This window comes from Pterocles gutturalis, unplaced genomic scaffold (assembly GCF_000699245.1).
Source record: "Pterocles gutturalis isolate BGI_N339 unplaced genomic scaffold, ASM69924v1 scaffold2378, whole genome shotgun sequence".
NCBI classification, from domain to species: Eukaryota; Metazoa; Chordata; class Aves; order Pterocliformes; family Pteroclidae; genus Pterocles; species Pterocles gutturalis.
Window position 1 is genome coordinate 146,156 of NW_010125368.1, and position 19,778 is coordinate 165,933.

The 19,778-nt window shown below is 43.6% G+C and overlaps 1 protein-coding gene across 1 annotated transcript in view; it reads left to right on the forward strand.

Moving 5' to 3' along the window:
- The window catches only part of FSTL4 (follistatin-like 4), a gene marked incomplete at its 5' end in the record, with an annotated part of 143,883 nt that extends 140,874 nt beyond the window's left edge, over positions 1 to 3,009 (forward strand). Inside the window, one exon of the mRNA XM_010078526.1 lies at positions 2,218 to 3,009. Coding sequence (XP_010076828.1) covers positions 2,218 to 2,920 — 703 coding nt within the window. The remainder of the gene's footprint in view (positions 1 to 2,217) is intronic.
- Between the last annotated feature and the right edge of the window lie 16,769 nt (positions 3,010 to 19,778).

Below are 19,778 nucleotides of genomic sequence, written 5' to 3' on the forward strand. Positions count from 1 at the left end.
GATTGTGTGTTGAATCTCTTCCAAAATAAATAACTTTGCTCCCTGAAACACAAAATAATGAGACATACTTCACAGCTGTCATTCTTAATTTTTCCCTACCTCATTTTTCCAGTTTGCTTTCAAAAATATCATTGTGACTAATAGTAGTGCCAGGAGGTAGATGACTCTGCTGAATGTTAAAGCCTGAGATGAGGAGGTATGGTCTGTGTTCAAAGACAGGAAGCTGGAACAATGACACTTATTTTTGTTTGGTTTATTGTCTTTTTGCTTCAGTGTGATTAATTGGCTGTATACACATGGTCTTCCATAAGAAATACTAAATGTAGACAATTGTCTGTAGTTTTCCATGTGCAAAGCAGGGAATGCTGTGCCTAATTTCCTGTGTCATTTGTTCAGGGACAGATCTTTGTCCATTCTCTCTCACCCTCAGCATAGAAAAATAATTATTTCCAGTCTAATGAGTCTTACTGAGCTCATGTTCTCAATTCTCTGCTCAGAAACAGTAAGTGGCAATAGCAGCATTTCCCAGGAAGGTGAATATTTAAGCAATCTCTTCCACCAGCCAAAAAATATTTGTATGCAAATGTTCCTGCATACGTATTTCAGCTGCCTGTTATTTCAGATGGATATCTAGGAATGTATCTGTTTTTATTAATTTCCAGGGTAGATTGTTGTCTATTAAAAGCTCTCTAAGTGCAGGGTTCTCTGTGAGATTTCAGATCAGAGATTTCATGCAAGAGCTGTGCCTCTTCCTGTCGCTATGTGCACATAAAGCGCATTCTGACCCACTTTTTGAAATTAAAGTTTATGATAAGAACAATTTTTTAACTTCTTCAGGCATTTGGACAAGTATTAAGGAAGTCTTGGGGAAAAAAAAAATGCTGTAAGGGAAAGCATTTTTTTAAAGTGTACTTAAAATGCATTCATCCAGGAGAAATACAAGTGTCATATCCAATTTCCCCACACACTGCGCTGCGAATCTCCACTGCAGATATTTTCTGAAGTCTCTAATGGATGTGAGCATAATGGGAAAATGAAAGGCTTAGCCCAGTGATTTCCATGGGATCTTACACTACATTGGCTCGTTCTTTAGAAGTGGAATCATTGCTGAGTGTCTCATTGACAGATGGATTAAGAATGAAGAAATAAACCCCGTGTTTTAAGCAAAATATGTATTATCTGTGTGCAAGCACGTTGTCCTCTACACTTCACAAAGTGATTTTACATCTTTTGGGGATGAGATACAAAACTAAGCACTCACTTCATTTCCTTCTGTCTGCATTGAATGGATGAAAAGATACTCGATGTAAAATTCGGTTTCGTAAGTCGGTATCAGTGACCTGTGAATCCAGGGGAACACAAACAGGCTGTTTCTATGGGCTCCCTCTCAAATTAAGCAGAAACCTTTCTTGGCTATTCTTGACCTTTTCTTGTCTTCAGCAAAGGTCAGATGTGCTGCAGCATATATCTTTTACAGAACATTTATTCTCTGCTCACTGTTATCTACCCTCTCTTGAGACAGAAAACAAAGACCCCTTTTCCTCGGTGCTCTGGCTGGTTATGTTCCTCCAGAAATGTTTTATACTTCCCCTGGGCCAGCAGGACGGTGTTTGACACAGTCTTGCTCTACATCTCAGCCTGGCACCACGGGTGGCAAGCACACATCACAGCTATCCCCTGGTGCTGGAATTTAAGAGATGGGGCTGGACATGGTCTTCACTCTATGGTTACACGTATAGCTTGAAGTTGCTCCCTGACCCCGCCTGGCAGCGATATGCTTTATTTTGAATGGTTTTCTATTTGGGGATTGAAGGAGTCTTAAGTATTTGCTGAATTACATCTCTCTAGACCTGAAGCGGCTTAAATACAAAACTAGTCAACAGTAGCCTACAGAACAGCCAAGCCTTGATATCCTTCCTGTTGTAAATTGGTTTTCCCAATAAAAGATTTCAGCTCTTGAAGATGTTATTCAAATACCCAAGCGCATATGCAAGTTTCCATGATCAGGTTGCTAATTTTAACTGAAATACATACCTCCTTTTAGTGCATTTTAGAAGCAGTAAAATGAAAGCGATTTCTTACAGAAAAGAGAGAGAGCATTGTTGCACACACAAAGCCAACAGGACAGAGTTTCCCGGTTCTGCTGACTTTCGTCTTTTTCTCAAGCATATCACCATGTCTCCAGAGATGACTTCAGTGTCGTGTTTTCTATTTCAGGTTTGGCTTCATCTTTAACAGATCAAAATCTGCAGTTCACAAGATTGACCTGGAAACTGTGACCCACATCAAGACTATCAACTTCAAAAACCATAGCTGCGTACCGCAGACCATGGCGTACACCCACCTGGGCGGTTACTTCTTTGTCCAGTGTAGGAGGAGTAGGTCGGCAGCTGCGTCACCGCAGCTCATTATTGACAGTGTCACTGATGCCGTCATTGGCCCCAATGGCGACGTGTCGGGCACACCTTATATCTCGCCGGACGGGCGCTATTTGATCAGCGCAGATGAAGACAGTGGCAGGATCAGAGTCCAGGTTGTAACTGTCCGAGGGGAAATCAAATTGATTTATGACTTACAAACAAACATCCACGTATCTGATCTGACATTTCAACCCTCTTTCACTGAAGGCAATCAGTACTATATATATGCTACTTCACATTTGCAAACAGATGTGCTTTTTGTAGAGCTGTCAACGGGGAAAATGAATGTACTGAAGAATTTAAAGGACCCTCTCACATCCAAAGACTGGCCCTGGAGCAACTACAACAGAATTATGAAAGACAGTGGGTTATTTGGACAGTATCTCATTACACCAGCTAAAGAGTCCTTGTTTGTTATAAATGGGAGGCAAAATACGTTACGCTGTGAGGTTTCAGGTGTAAGGAGGGGTAACACAGTGGTCTGGGTTGGAGAGGTATGAAGGGGCAACAGCAGTAGAGCCTTGGGCAGGCAAGTACCGGTTGGACCTTTACACTGCGACAAACGAGCAGTAGCGTTGTATATTTTTACACTGGGAAAAAAAAGAAAAAAAAAAAAAAAAGAAAAAACCCCTGTATAGGCTTCATGGTACAACACTGGTCTACTTGCAAGTTTTCTAATATAAGGTATGCTCTGCTAATAGGAAGTGGTTTTGAAGAGATATTTTTTATTTGGGGGTATGATTTGTGGTTATGAGAAAAATGCTGGGAAGTGAATAATATCTCCAGTGAGAGATCGTATAAGCCACGAAACCTAGTGATTCTGTAGAACAAAACCGATTTTGAGTTTCCATACTGAGGAGCTTTTCTGTTCTGTTCAAGCCATCCGTTTTCTTTCCCGTACACCTTGCCCGTTAGCTGTGCTGACCACCCCACCCAACACAGAGGGACGCCGGCAGCAATGACCGCGGCTAAAATTCACCTTCGGATGATGAGGGAAACTAAGCATCAGAGAGCAGTTTCCAAACCACAGCAACCTAGGAGAGTGATATAATGCAAACTGATCCGTTCTCTCTGCAGGCTGGCTTTGGGAGGATTCATGGACGTGATTTCAGAAGGAGGCATAACAGAAATAGAAACTGTCAGCTCGCTTGCTTCTGTGCTGAATTTTGCTCTTGGTACTACTGAAGGCAGTGTTATGAGCCCTCCCTCCTCTAAAGCATATTTGTGTGATTGTATTTGAGAAATTTGGCATGAAGTATCCAGGCCATTAGAGTGGGTAAAAGCCAGGAAGCACTGAGGGAGGATTGGAGTTCGTAAAAAATGTTGTTGAGAAGCGGGCATTAGTCGTTCAGCCACTTGTGAGCACGGTCAGCTTGGGCACAATATGCAAAATCTGCTCTTTGGGGGCAGAGAATTAGTTACAGTTATTCCCATAGGAGGCAGCGACACTTCTAGAAATTGTTGGTTTCTCTCATTAAATATTTAATAGCACTGAAGTCACTTGGTTCCTCGTAAAGTAATAGCTACAATGACAGAGGGTTATTTTTTAATAGAAAGCGCACTCATTTTCTAGTCATAGCCTTAATTTGCCTATTTCTTTCCAGACATCCTGGGAAACCATTTTTCTTTGTGGTATTTTTTTCACATTTACAGTACACTTGTTTATAGTCAATTATCTTTTAGTTATGAGCAAAGAGATTGATGTAAGACCAGCTGCGTTACCCTAGAATGCAACAGCTGACAATGAGAAATTTCCGTTGAGTTCCCATAAAAGTAGAGATCCATTTGCACATTTGGAAGATATAAAAACTTTTCTAGTCGCATTTTTGTAACTTTCTCTACCCATCACCGTGAAGTAATCAGGGCAAGAGCAGCTATGGTTGACATCGGGTGAGCACCATGAACGGGCGCATGCGAGCGGTTGTATCCCATGCGCGGCTTTGAAAATGTCGTGTTGATGGGGATCAAAACTCCCTCTGAAGGTAAACAGCTGTTGCATCGGAGCCACTCATCGGCCTTTTGAAAGACCCAGCTCATTTTGCCAATGACCTTGTTGCCCAGAGTTTGTACAAAAGCAGCTGCCGAGCGCAGCCGGTGAGATGTACTGGTGCAGTAATTATTTTCCAACACAGATGCTTAAAGTCTCCCATTTCACAGTGTACACAGAGGGATTTGAAATGAGAAGGATGCAGACTAACACTGGTCATCTTTGCTATAAATGTTGAACTTTTACCAAAAGAGTAGCATTTTAGCATGGCTGTAGACATGAAGTCATTCAAACCATTTTGGTTCTATAGAGAATATATAAAAATCTGTTCAGACAGAAAAAGAAGGGGAGCTGAATCCTATGAATTCATTGAACATGGAGCCCTTGAAATTGCCCTTCAACACCCATAGGCTGAAACCTACGTCTCTTGTCATTTATGAGCCATAGGGGTTAGAAGAGACTATCCCATCGTTGCAACACAGACATACAAACCAGATCGGCGTAGCCTTCCTCTAGCAATGCATGGTGTCCATGATTTTCTACTCATCTGGTTAGGGAACATACCCGTGTCAAGGAAAGGAGAAGACCAGCTTTGTAAGTACCTTTAAATATGCACAACTCCTTTCTTGAACAAAGCTGTATCCATCCATTGCCGTCATCCTAAACGTGTTTTACCAAGGCCAAACACTGCTCTCGTGTTATCTTTTATGACTTCTTGAATATTTTATTATGCCTATGGTAAGTTTCCCTGTAGAGATGTTCATTGTGTCATAGATCAAGCAAATATTACTTTTTTAAGAATATTTAAAAAAAAAAAACAACCTGTATATATCTGTTCAGGTAAATATCCTTGAGGCTGGTTTATATATAGGCTGTGAAAGATGTGTAACAGACCTCACTTCCTCCTGTTTGTTGCAAAATATTGGAATAGCGTTCACTTGAAAAATCCCACTTGGACCTTCCAAAGATGTTCCCTTTCTTCCCTCTTCAGCCCAAGTTCTGGTGATGTGTTTTCTAAATTATCCTGATGGTTATATATCATACTTAGAAAATGAAATACAACTTAGATTGTCCACACTACTTGTGAACAGTTCCAATGACAGTCAAATCTGACATTAAAGTGCTGCACATTTGTTACTCTGATTTTACTTTTTTTGACACAGAAATTTTATATATACTCAAAAAAATGTTTCAGCTCATTCTTGCCTTTCAGCTTTGTCAAAAAGAGACTACATTTCCATATTTGCAGTTTCTTTCCCACTCTCTTCGTGTTCTCCACCAATTCATAATTAGTTTCTAGCTAATAAATCAATTGATCACTGTGATTAATTGAAATTAATTTAAATTTAATTAATGATTATTTAGTTATCCTATAATGCTCATACATCAGTTGGGTATTCTGACACTAGAATCACAGAAAAAAATAGTTGTTGGTTGACAGTAGGGCTCTAGTCCCAAGACCAGATGCATTTTCCATTCATCATTGAGGTTAAACATCAGTAGAGTGGAAATACTGTTTTGTCTTAGTATTTCCCTCAATATTTTCACTTTCTGAATGAGTGAGAGTTTTTACTTAACACCTTTAACTATGCAGTTCAGTGGCTGTTTAGAAACCATCCACTTTTAAATTGGAGAGAAAACTCACAAGTGCCTTAATTTGGAATCTGTGACAATAATTAACATATTTATCATTTAGTACCTTGACTTTTTTTTTTTAACCACTATAAAAAAAATCAACAAAAGTCTCAAAAGATTTGAGGGGGCAGAGGTGGGCATGCCTGCAGGATGGGTGGGAGACGGGACCCTGGCAGGGCTGCTCGGACCCTCTGCAATGGGGGGTCAGCAAGGGGGGACTGCTGAAAAAGACGTCACCCGCCTTGAAGGAGTTTGGCCGTTTGACTGGGGTGACCTCCATGAACACAGCTTTGCCCGAGAAGCGCACGAGTCTGGATGAACTGTCGACAAGTACTTATTGACTTGATTTATACTGTGATTAGGTCTTAATTACCGGAGTGCCCGGTAGAGTGCAGGGTACTGCGTAAAACTGATGGAAAGGCCGAGATCTCTGCTCTGTAAGGAGATAACGGCTAATTCCCTCTGTGACCCTACAGCGGGTCAACAAAATGAACAGGACAGCGGGCACGGAGGCTGGGGGAGATGTAAGGGTTGACATGAGTGCAATAACCTGCTTGTTCATCAAAGATACAGGCATGCCGTGATGCCTGGATGTTTTCTTTAAAAAAAAACCTTTGTCCCTCCCCATTCAGGGCTTTATTTTAAGTGAATGTCCCCAGAGTTGCACATATATCTGTTGCTCTTCCCTGAACCCCTGAGACTGGGCAGCTTGACCCCAGGGATTTCCCTGTCTCCTGTGTACACTGGGACTTGCCACCTACTGCTCCGATAATTTCTCCCTTTGCCAACCTGGGGGTCAATCCTGCTTGTTCTAACAGAGTGCATCCCACAGGCTGGTTTCCTTAAAGACTAACAACTCCCACTCTGTCTCCCATCTGAAACCTGCTTTTATTGCCTGACTCACTGCTTTGCACATCTTCTCCTGGGCTAACAAAAAAAAAAAAAAAAAAAAAAAAAAAAAAAAAAAAAAACAAAAAAAAAAAAAAAAAAAAAAAAAAAAGATTTCTTTTTATTTAAAAAAGAAAACACAAAACCAACAAAAAAAAAAAAACCAAAAAAAAACAAAAAAACCCCTACAATACCATTAGTTTATGGCAAACAAAGCAGGGATCAATGGTATATTTGCCTCTTCTAGTGCTGCTACTTGCTCCTAAGAGCCCAGCACACGTCCCTTCTGCACGCACCTCCACTGCCAGCTACATGCTTTTACAACGGGTACCACCAGCTGCTCTTCCCCAAAATCTTTGAACTCCTTTCTGGATTTCACCCCTTTTTCCCCCTTCGTGCATCTCTGCCCTGATGCTGGAGCACTGGGTACCACAGCCCAGCTGCTGCCTGCTCTACCCAGTCCCCTCTGAAGCAAGAGAATTTTCTTTGGTGTTTTTCTTTTTTTTGTCCTTGTTGCTTTCTGAAGCAGACTGAAATAAAACCCAGGGAAATCTCTCCATCTGGAGACCAGCAAAACCCACATGTCTCTTTTTTAAAAGAGAAGGTGCGGTGATGTTTGATGTTGAGGACGGGACAAATTCCCAGCCAATGTGCTGCTCCTGGCTGCTAGAGGGAGAAAAAGACACCTGAAATGTCACCCTTGTTTTAACCTGCCTCCACCAAGAGGGTTTCACTAAAAAAAGAATAAAATAGCAAGACTGTGAGGGTATTTTAAATGACACTGAAAGCGGAGACAAGAGCCAGGCAGGAATCTCACCTCTGCTCACATCTGGTAAAAATTAGGATCTGCTCTCTGCACCAGCCGGGTTGATGCTCAGAACTCCGCTCAGCGGCATGTACGGCATTGAAGGTCAGAAGATGGACCGGTGCCTTCGCTCACCGCCGTTGATGTCCCTTGATGCAGGGTGCTCGGGTGAGTCACAGTCCTCACAGACGTGACTGCCTGGTAAAGAAGCTGTTTGGTGGGGTTTTTTCCTTCTTGTGATTTTATTTGTAAGAAAAACCAAGAATTCCTGAAAAAGGGATGAAAACGCATGCTAATGGCACAAAACTCAAAGGTGAGCAAGGCTCTTGCAGGGCTCATCTTAAGCTTGGGAAACAGGACGGATTGTGGATCATATTTGCCAAATGCTTGTAGTTGCAAGACAAAAAGCAAGAGCAAAAAAAAGGTGGGTTGTTTTTTGTTTTTTTTTTTTTGTTTAACTAGTGGCCAATACAAACTTCAAAAAAAAAAAAAAAAAAAAGCCCTGCTATGGTGCTTCTGCCACGCAAATTGCAGCTGCCTCGAGGCTTGTTTAATTAAGTGCTTCAGCATCTAACCCTTGGCGGTCTGCGGTGTCTTTGACACTTGTCCAAAGCCATCGGATGCTGGCGGTAAGCGCAGCAGAGAGCAGCCAGCCAGCTGCGGCTGGTAAACAAGGCAAGCGCTAAATCAAACACGGAGCCCCTCTCACTTTCCAAAGGTCAGAGCACTGGCATTTCCAGAAGGAAAACTCCAGTCCCCAGATTAGCAAAGGTCTCTCCCCGCAGTCGCGGGTGCGTGATGCCGTGCACGGCTCGATGGCCACTTTGGTCGGATGCCCAACCCGAGAGCCGTGTGCTCCTGTTACTCCTTAATGTGCAGCAAGGAGGTGGAATGACGGCGGGGCTTCAACCGCCCTGCAAGCATCACCCCAAGAGGAGGTTTGTTTTTTTTTTTACTGCAAGGAGTATTGTAGAGGGAGAGCTATTAATGTTTTATTTAAGGCCACGGTAAATTCGATGTTAATTGACTTCCAGAAAGCAGAGGGGTTAATGTTTTATTTAAGGCCAGGGTAAATTTGATGTTAATTGACTTCCAGAAAGCAGAGGGAAGGTTCTGCACAGGGAAGTGCATAATTCCTGCAGAGGATTTGCTTCGAGGGCTTGCAAAGCCTGACCTGGATGGGGTCAGGAATGGAGACCAGGCTGGCGGCTTGGCCTCACGCCTCCCTTGTCTTTCAGCAGGTCCAGCCAAGCTAGAAAAGAGTAATAAGGCATCTGCTAGTAATTTTAATTTTTTTAAAAAAACTACTGTATTATTTCCTGTATCTAACCCTCATCCATTTCAGCACAGCTGCTCCCCGCAGACTGGTACCTACTGGACCTGCTGGAAGCTGTTTCTGGGCGTTAAGGGTGCAGAATGTCAGCCCTGAACACCCTGTTGTCAGACAGTTCAATATGAGCAGCTTTATTGCATTTATCTGTGTTTGGAGGGGTTGCATTGGGCTCCAGTCTTATTTTTACATGGAATCCAAGACAATTACTTTAAAATTTAGTGTCAAAAATATTGGTGGACTGCAAATAGAGGCCAACTACTGGCTTATTAATTACCCTCTCTGACATCCCTTTCTTCCAAGTCCCTGATTCGAAATGGTCTGTATCCCACCTAACGGCTGAGCTTCACGTTGTTCTCTTCATCCGGATCGTCAGGTCATCTAGTCCTAGAGCAAAGCGAATCCCCTGCTGTATGGAGCACAGCTGAACGCCTCCAGGAAGATGCCACATGTTGACACAGACAGCAAGCCCAGCCAGCCCCGCTCCCTCGGCAGCTTTCCAATTCCCAGGCTTGCTCAGCACAAAGTCAGCTCTGTGCTAAACACAACTTCGAAGCTGGCTGGCTCTGGCATCCAGCTGCTGGCACGCATGATGCCATCTTTATCCCATAGCCAAAATTACTCAGTATTTTCTCTCTAGAGAAAATCCAGTAGATACATCAGCTTCTTTTCAATTTCTTGAGCGGATTTTATTCTCTCAAGGCAAGGCATTTTCTCAAGCCTGAACACTCTTCGTTATTTTTCTTTTTTTTTTCAATTTTAATGTCTTCACTATCCTTTATTTCTTAACGGTGGAAGGGGATGTGGTCACGTTTGTAGACACCATCCAGGTGCAGCATCGCCCTTGCTGGCCTCACACATGGACCACATTGGCACAAATCCCAGTGGGTTCTGGTGATTTCTAAAACCAACAGAGCAGGGAAAATGCTGGAGCAGAAAGCTTAGTACTGCCCTGCATTGCCGCCACCACCAAAGAAATCCAGACCTGCCTCTTGTGCTGTGGCCAGAGAGAGAGAATGAGAAAAATAACAGCATCCCTGAAGTGTACTAACTACACTCCGTTCCAGCTTCTGAAGGCACAAAGTTTTGCTAAGCACAGGACATCCCATTTGGGCAAACATATAGGGGAAAAAAAAAAAAAAAGAACAAAACACAAAACCACAACAAATAATGATTCACTGCAAATCAGTTGTGAGGGCATTGCAGACTAAGAGCTTTTTTATTCCTTTCTCAAAACTTTGTTGAGGAAGCTGAAAAACTAATGAAAATTCCTTATTAAATTTGGAAGCCACAGCTGAAGAAAACAAAGTTAAAATACTTCTGTCAATATCTAAATCACGAAGAGCAGAGAGCCACATTTTAACACTCATTTGCATTTTAATAGATAAATATCCACCTCTTCTGCTACAGCTTTGTATTTTGGACACGCAAGCCTGGATTTGCCCATGGTGTGGATTCGTTGTTCACCCTGGACTTCGATGTGCCCTTTAGGTCCACCGTGGAGCACAATCCTAGAAATAGCACCGGGAATCTCGAGGGAAATTCCTCCCCTGCCATGGCAAGGAGCCGCTGTGGGGCCAAGGCAGCGGCCACCTTCCTCCTGCCCCCTGCCCCAGGCTGCATCGGGGGGGACAGGGACGAGGCACAGCCTTGTAGGGCAGCCGAAGAGCAGATGCAGCACAGCTCGAGTGAAATAAACCAGGCAAAGCCATAAGATAAATGGATGAAGTCAAGTGCTGCTCAGTTATCAGGGGCTGTTTTCCAAACCGAGGGGGTTTGCACCTTTTTTTCTGTCTCCCCTTGTCTCCAAGCAGCGTTTCCAGCTCCTTGTACCCCACCACTGGCTTCATCAATCTCTGTGTGCCCGCAACTCTCACCAAAACCCAGATCCTGCTCTCGTCCTGCAGACAGAAGTTTATTCCGCAGGTGAATTGAAACGACTCCACAAGACCTGCTGAGAAACCCTTGGGACCCTCCGTAGGTGGGGTTGGGGTGGGTTTTTCTTTCCCCCTTTGGAGTAACTCACACGCTGGTGTCAGTGGGGCACTGTCCTGCACGTACACAGCCACGGCATGTCAACAGCTCAGCTCTATGTCTTGCTAAAAGGTTCATTTGTCTCAAGACAGACTAATAATCATTTTCAGCTCTGAGCACGTACACTGGAAAATGTGCCATGGGGAAAAAAAAAAAAATCAGCTTTGCCCAGAAAAACTTCCTCTTGTAATGCTTGTACATGTGAACTCTCCTCCTTATTTATAAAATATATAAAAGTATTTTTAATACATCAACTTTAGTAGAGATTTGTACCAACACAGTATCAGTGTGTGACATCTGAAACACATTTGTATTTGCTTTGGTGTGTCCCACGGAGTAGCTGCGGTAACAGGTGGTCTAGAAAAGGAAGGGCAAAAAAAGGATCACGCAAAGTGCTCTCAATGCTTACTGTAAATGCTCTTTTTCTTCAGATTTTACAATAAAACTTGACAAAAGCTCATGCTGACAGTGTCTGTTTTATCCTTTTGGTGTTAGAATCACTGGAGACAGGATGCTGTCCCCCTTTTTGTGCGGGATGTAAGTCTGCAATCAAGGGCTTTTTCAAATGGGGTGTGCACTTCAGCTGAAATACAGGTGAGGTGATGAGCAGGGCTCCTCTCTGCCTGAAAAAAAGCAGCTGAGTGTAATTTCTGTATGGATGCATGCATTGTTTGTATGCACAAGTATTTGCAGCTGGGAGCTTGCAGGTCCAAACTGGACAAATAATACTGCACAGGAAGGTGCAGGAAGGGCTCTGTGGTTTTATATTTAAGATTAGCCTGCCATGTCTGTGCATTTAATTTATAATTATAATTTTGGCCTGGGAAAACACAGCCTGTCTTCCCGTGGAGCTATTGTAACGCTGAGACACAGATGGCTGATTATCGAAATGTCTAATAGCATCTTTGTAATAGTCCTAAGGCAAAAACCCCCCACTTTTGACAAGTGCTATTTGCTGAAACAAAATCTGTTTAATTAAGACACAAAGTCTGCACTGAAAGACGTCCCAGCTTGTCAACAATATTAACCGCAGCATATACTGCTGGAGGTTATGCCTTGCACGAAGCCTAAATGGTAAAGGATGGGAGCTTTCTGAAGAATTACTGGAGTTTTCCTGCGTAGCAGGGTTAAGCTGGTCATTTTTCTTGAATATAATTTTCCTTTGAAGCTCAAATCAGTTCTGGTGAAAACACCCAACTTGACACCTCTGGAGGCTAAAATCCCCTCTGTACCGTAAAGACTCATTTCACCAGCATGGGCTGGGATGCCCCAAGGTCTGCGGAGCCCTGAGGGATGCACAGGGGCTGTGGCAGCAGGACTGTCACCACCCCAGAGTGCTTCTCATACCGGGATGGGTGTTAGCAAACCATCCCTCGTGCAACCGCATCAGCTGGGCAGTATTGCAGCAGGGACGCGGCAGGAACGGTGGGCTCGGTCCCAGGGATGCAGAGGTTGCTGTGCTCCCCTCGTTGAGTGACACTCGTGACTGCATGGAGGGGTTGTGCGCAGAACCGGCAGCTCAAGCGCCGCAGCATCCCATACGGCAGTAAAACTGCTCGAGGAGAAATTATACAGATAGGCAGCATGTTCAAGCTGCACTGAGTTCTGCTGAGAACATCAGCACAAGGAGCAGTTGGCTTGTGTTATGGTCAACAAACGCAGCTTAACTTTTTTTTTTTTTTTTTTTTTCCTCCTGTTAAAGGCCCTGGAGGCTCAGGGGCTGGGATGCTCAGGGATGCTCCAATAACCACCCTGAAGCTTCTGCTCGTGCATCGGTGTGTGACAGCGCTTGGAAGTTAGTAGGGAAAAAATGTTTGTTACTAATAGGCATCATGCATATGGCATAGACACTCTTCATCCATCAGCAGCTCATCCAGCAGTTTTCCGGACGCACGACGCTTTTCCTGCCATAGAGGAGTACAGTCAGTTCAGTGAAGGTGATGACTCAATCTTCATTAAACTCATCATTCCCATAACAAATATTCACAAACTAATAATATTTTTAAGGTCTTAGTGGGGGAATTTTAAGTTATTTAATCATTTGTCTGACTTTATTACTACATTTTTGGTTGTGCCATCACATGATTAATTATTTAATGCCAGGGCAAGGCAGCAGCCTCTACCATGTACTGGTGGACCACAGGAGTCATATATGTCCTATGCATTAATTGTTCCTATTAGGACTGTGAGAAAAACATCCTGTGATGACACAAACATCAAGAAATCATTCCTCTTGTACCTTTACTCGAGAGGCAAAACTGGATTGTGGTTGGATGGCATAGCTTGGGGTTAAATTTAGTAGTAAGCTTTGAGAGGCAGTCCAGGATCAGTAGTTAAAACTAGACAAATATAAAAAATATATAAATATAAATAAATCCATCAATTGCTACGGCTACTGGAAGTACCGCATATACAGATTACACCGCACCCTCCCATGCCTTGGCAGCTTTGGTCCACACAATCCCAATATGGACCAGTTGGTCATTACCCCAAGGTGGTCCCATGGGTACCCCAGGCTTGGAAACGTTGATTTCTGGTTCCACTTCAGTAGAGTGAGTTTTGCTACATTGGCTTGATGTATGAGTGGAGGGGGGGAAAAAAAAAGGAAATTTTAGTGGAGATAAATAGGATTTACAGTGCTGTCATCCCTAGCAGGTTTGGTGTCTCAATTCATTAAAAATCCAGACAAATTAGATGTTTGTATTCATTTAAAATAATTTCTCCTCTTTGACCTAGCTTAATTTATCATTTTCCGTCTTTCTGCAGCGCTTAGGAGAGCTGCTGTTTAAATGAACCCAAAGGAATATACGAGTGAAATATTAAGTAGTTATCATTAACAACGCAGCACATTAAAACCCAGCACCATAGCTTCCCTACAGCAGTTCTTGCCAAGCCCAACACAAAATATTCTCCTACAGATGTAGGATTTGTATTTCTTGCAGAATTAAAGCCGAGACAACCTGTGACAGTGTTTTCACAACTCACATGTGTCTCAGGGATTCAGTTGGAGTCACTGCAGAGAAAAAGAAACAGCAAAGGGGAAATCCTGCACCTCGACGTAAACTAATCCTTATTCAAATACTATATATTTTTTTTCTAATAAAAATCTCCTGTGGTTTATTTCTGCCATTTTGTATAACTTTGGGAATTTTATGTGCTTTTACGAGCAGCTACACTTTAATTACGAAAAGCACTGTTTATCATTTTCTACATTCAAATTGTTTCAGAAAGGAGAGGATAATCAACAAGCACCTACCCAAGCATTCATATCTTCAATTTCAGAAATGAATTTTTGTTTATGTCAGCCCTGGATGGAATGCACTCATTCAGAGCTACAGGTAACCCAAGAGTAATAACTGTGGTTTTCATTCTCCATCATCAGAAAGAGATAGTGTCGATGAAGGCTGCATCAGTTATATTTATCCAGTGGGCTTAAGCAAAGACACAAGGAATCCTGCTGAGGGTTTGGTATCTCCTTTTTAATGACATGTATTAATGTGGTTGTCAGGTGAAAAGAGGGATAAGGAAAAGATGTAAGGCTCCCCCAGTATCTTGAGAAAATCAAGGACAGAATGGAATAAACTAGCTGAGACAATACAAATATTAACTACGTGAAGGTGGTGATGCTACTTCATTACAGTGCTTCCTGCATAACACAAACCCGTAAAAACCTCTAAACTGCAACAAAACCTAACGTTATCACCGAGCGAATTCTTCCATAAAGATCCGGGCTGCACTAATGTCATCTCTAAAGATCCTGTCCAGGATGATTCTCTATGAGATGCCAGCTAAAGCCAGTGCTGTGGGCTAATAACAACACAGCACCCGTGCAAGAGTACTCTGCGCTGGAAAACAACACAGCACCTCTGTCCAGAGCACAAAGAATGTGTGCAAAGAGGCAAAATGTGTGTGTACATACATATATTATATACAAACACACACACACACATATATATATATAAAATCACGTGGCTCTCTGAAGATGATTTGGATTTTCATTACATTTAGCAATCAGGGCACAGTGTGCAGCAAAGGATGTTCTTTCCTCTGTTTCTTCTACAGCACCAAATTCTGTGACGTGGCATCGCTGCTGTTTCAGCCCTTCCTTATTGAAAGCTTTTTCAAGACTTAATTTCCACGTAGACTTTTGCTGCGCACGGCCACGAGTGTCCCAGGTGAGGAGGTTGACTCAATGTCACGACTACCATCTGTTGACTGTCTGAGATGTTCAGGGGGATCTTTCCATGAGGGCTGATTTGATTTCTGCCTGAAATCCATGCTCCTTTGGACGACATCCAGAAAACACCTGTGATTTTCCATTTTGAAATACCATTTGCAGCTTGCGACACGCTGACTTGGGAGCTGAGAGATCTGCGGGGAAACGCGTGACACCAGCAGGAGCAATTTGTTATAATGACTCAGAAAATTACAGGATAAAGCGTCCATATCAGCATTACAATAAAAGGAGGGCTCGCTTGTTCCTCCCTTCAAGTGCTTGGGATTTTTTGCTCTAAACCAAGGCCCCCCCTCACCCTGTGCTGAACATGAAGCAGAAGGCAAAGGGCCACGCCGTGGTTTGCAGAATGTTCCCAGATGATGCACCCAACTCAGGAGCCAGCGGGACTGGGGTTGAAGATGTTCACATTAAATCCAGGAGCACAGGAGGGAGGTGGCACTTTAGCAGATTTGGAAGCAAAATGGTCAGTGAGGAGCGGAGAGGGGAATTAACTGAGGATTAGTAAATAAACACAGTTTTGGCCGTTAGCTAAGGCCATGAACCGCTGTGTTCTGCTGGGAGCATCCCTGTCTGCTCTGTGCCACGACGTCTCTGCAGGGACCCGGCAGAGGACAAACCTGGTGAGAAGAGACACATCGGAGATGTCACGGCAGAGCTGGACTCTCGACCACGGAGCGAGCTGATGCTGTTAGGTGACAGGTGAACAGGCAGAGGGACAGGCATCCACAGGAAAATATCTATAAATAAAAGTCACAGTCCAGTGAGGTCTCCCTGGTAAAGCTCTTGCAGCCCATCACTAGACATGTCTGTGCGTGAGCAGGAGTTTCTCTTTGTGTTCAGGAGCTGTTCAGAGCTCGAAAAGGGACCTCTGCCATACTGGCTGGTAATATAATAATATACGTGTAACACCTGAAGACCAAGACCACCTCTGTATTAAATTAGATAGCAAATAATTAGATAATTTTAATTTGCTTTATGAATCTTCTAGAGAATAAACTGCTTACAGGCGGCTAATGCAATAACCTGACTTTATAAGCAGAGAGCAGCATCTGCTACAGCGGAGAGTCTGCAGCAGGCATTGGGATTCCGCGCACAGCCAGCCATAGTTAGAGTAAATGTATCATTAGGTCGGTATCCCTTCCCATTCAAAGCACACTTTTCAGGATTTATGCACTGCAGACACTAAGATGATAGCAGGAGAATCAACTCGTGCTCGACTCTTCTTGCATTCAGCCCCCGTCCCATGTTAACAGAAAGGGTAAAAGCAGAGGCGTGGACCCTGGGTCACTTCTACGCACGGCAGAGGAAGTACAGTTTCAGCCCCACGCGCATCCAAAGGCATGACAGAGGCAGAAGCTGTGCTAAAAGGGCATCACTAAGGTCGCGATATCAAGCCCTCAAAAATCAAGCCACTTCGTCACACATACACATTGTCATCAGAGGTGCAATTGCAGGGAGTGTCCCACAGCCTGCCCAGGGCAGGCAGAACCCTGGATTAATATGACCGCTGAAAAATCTTAAATACCTGAGTATGTGCAAACTGCAATTTTTCCAACTGTTTGTTAAGTCAACAAATTAGGCAAATAGAAATGACAGAGTGTTCTTGGTAAAGAAAGCTACTCTTATCATGGCTCTGATATGCCTATTCCAGACCTGAAGGGTGCTGTAAAAGATCAACAAATATATTTTCACTTGGGCAAAACAATGTATTGAAGGGAACATGTCAATCCACACACCTACCTTTTTCAAAGTTACAATGAAACCCCATTTTCAAAAGTGACCAGTGGTTTCTTAGGTGCCCTCGCTGTTTGAATGGTAGAGGATGTTTTTGGGAGGATGGATTTTTTATTGCCATTGACGCAGCTTGTCTGTATTTGTAATTGAACTGGCAGCAGAATATAAAAATAAAACCAAATCAGCCGAGCAGTGCTGTGTGCATGTTAGCAGCAACACAAAACCACATTGTCCCTTCAGGCAGACAAGCATAGCACTAACGATATCTCCTGATGTCATTTATCTGAAAGTTGCACTTTTATTGTGAATTAATCTACCGTGTCAGTCACACATACAAACCCTGTCAATGGCCATCACACACTCCAAGAAAATGAGCCGTGCTTGCTTCTGGATTTTTGCAGTTGCTGACTTCCTCTGGTTAAGGAGAAGCCAACAAGGCAGAATGAATGGGCAGGAGTCTGGCAATAAGCACAGTTCATCTGTCTTGCTGAGAAAGAGAGCCAGCCCCCGGCACAAGCACGGGGCTTCGTTGCCCACGAGCTGCTGTGGGTGAAGCTGCTGGGACACCCATGGCAGATTAGCTGCAGAGAAAAACCATTGGATTTGCACTTTCACTAGCAGTCATGGGCTCTTACAATCCCTCTCTTCTTCTTTTTAGAGTCTGGGGCAAGTCCCAGTGAGGGTCACTGTGTGTGTGGATGGTTTGTGTCAACACTTTCAGCGGTGTGTCAACATCTTCCCTCCAAGAAGATGAAAGGCTTTGGGAAGCACCAACTTGAACAGCATGAAATAAAGTAAAATAAATCAGCACAGGAGCCACCTCCCAGTCACCTATGCAACAAAATCTCCTCCCAGGATTTTGTATGTGGTGGAAAAAAAATCCAGCAAAGACAGCTGATGTTCCCTTCCAGACAGAGCTATTGGAGAGCTACCCTCCGCACTGACCTCTAGATAAGATGTAATCAAAGTTCCTTGGCTGCTGGAAGGTGTCACTCGCTCTGCGTAAGGACGTAGAGATACTGGCGTGATGGATGGCCAAGAAATTATCATGGCAATGCTAGGACAAGGTTACTGGATGAATTGCTGAGCACCAACATTGGAGTTAACCACCTCTTAAACACAGAGCAGTGAGGTGTCCTGGGGAGCAGTAAGTGGAGAGCTGAGACCTTGGGAGTCATAGCCCCGATGTACCACTAGGGACAAGAGCCCTCAGTTATAATTCACTGCTATACCCAGCAATGAGCTGCTAAAAAGACTCTTTTCTTTACCTCCTGAAGATTATTCCATCCTAGGAATCCCTGGGGCTTCCAGCACCGAGGAGCCAATGCCCGTGTATTCGCTGCCCTTTGCCCGGTCGATGAGAAGAGCCTGTGTGTCCTGTGTCCTTCTCAGGGCAGTGACCCACAGAAGCAGATGGAGGAAATGTGTGAAATTCGCTTTGACTCCGGACCGTGAATTTTCAGAGTAATGTTCAGTGCATTTCTCAATGTAGAGCTTGAGGTCAGCATTTGTCAATGTGCGTTCCATAGGGAGCAGAGGCTATTTTTAATCTCAGAGTTCTCCTGCTCCTCAAAATGTGGCTCATCCCAAAAAAACCTAAGGAAGAAAAACTCACGGAATAGAATACAAGTGCACACACCCTGGAGGATGGCAGACGCCTCTGGTACTGCGCACTGAGGCTTGCAGACGGATGTCGATCTGTGCTTTGCCTGCAGGATCCAGAACTGACCAGGTAGGAGGATACCAAAGGGTACATGAGTCTTACCGGGAGTGCATTAGAGAAGCTGTATGTCCACCCTACGCACAGGCACATCTGTCCTGGCACTGGACCTGCAGTTTGTTCGGCTTTAGCTAGTCCACACGTTAGCCCATGGACCCTGTGATCACAGTGCTCTGACTGGGAAAATTGGGACGAGTATGGTCCTTCATGCTCCAGATTTTGGCCCATTGTCTGTGGTTGGGTCAAGTGGCCTAGAAACACGTGTTAAAGAGCTGCCTCCAAATAGCTTTCAGCCTCAGGGGCCATTTGGAAAATTGCAGGTGCTCTGTGATTCCCGTATGTGCAGAAAACCCTGTAGGAGCTGCGACATGGGCTGCTCCATGGGGGGAAGGTGGTATCAGCTGAAGATGCGCTGAAAATTTGATAACTGGATTGGGCATAAGAAAGAACCTCCTGAGGGGGGGAAAAAATCATGTCTTCTCTACTCTGGAAGATTTCTAGACTAATCTCATTTATCATGCATTCATTTGTTAAGTAAATATTCATAATATATGAATGCTAGTGTCACTTTAATATTCTGATTAGCATGGTACATCTTTTCCTCTGTCTAGATAATGGTGAAAGTCATACTAATTGAAGTAATGTTGTGTGTCAAATGATATAGAGCTGATTTACTTAAGACTCGAATGTCTGCTCCGATTAACTTCCAATGTAAATTGCACTGAAGTTTCTTTTGCTGCCTTTTATGAAACAGAATTCATAAAAAGCAGGTGAGCTGCAAAGCAAATCTGCCAAAATTCTCATATTACCTCTCCACATATCCACTGACCTTCTGCCAGTCATTTCCAAAGCAGAGAGGAGCCTGCAAAACTCAAAACAGTTATCCCCAGCTCCTGCAATAGATTGATATCTATTTGCAAGCACAAGATCAGTGCACGGTCTAGTTGTGATTTCAGGCTTTTCTGTACACTGCACAGCTGCCACGGCG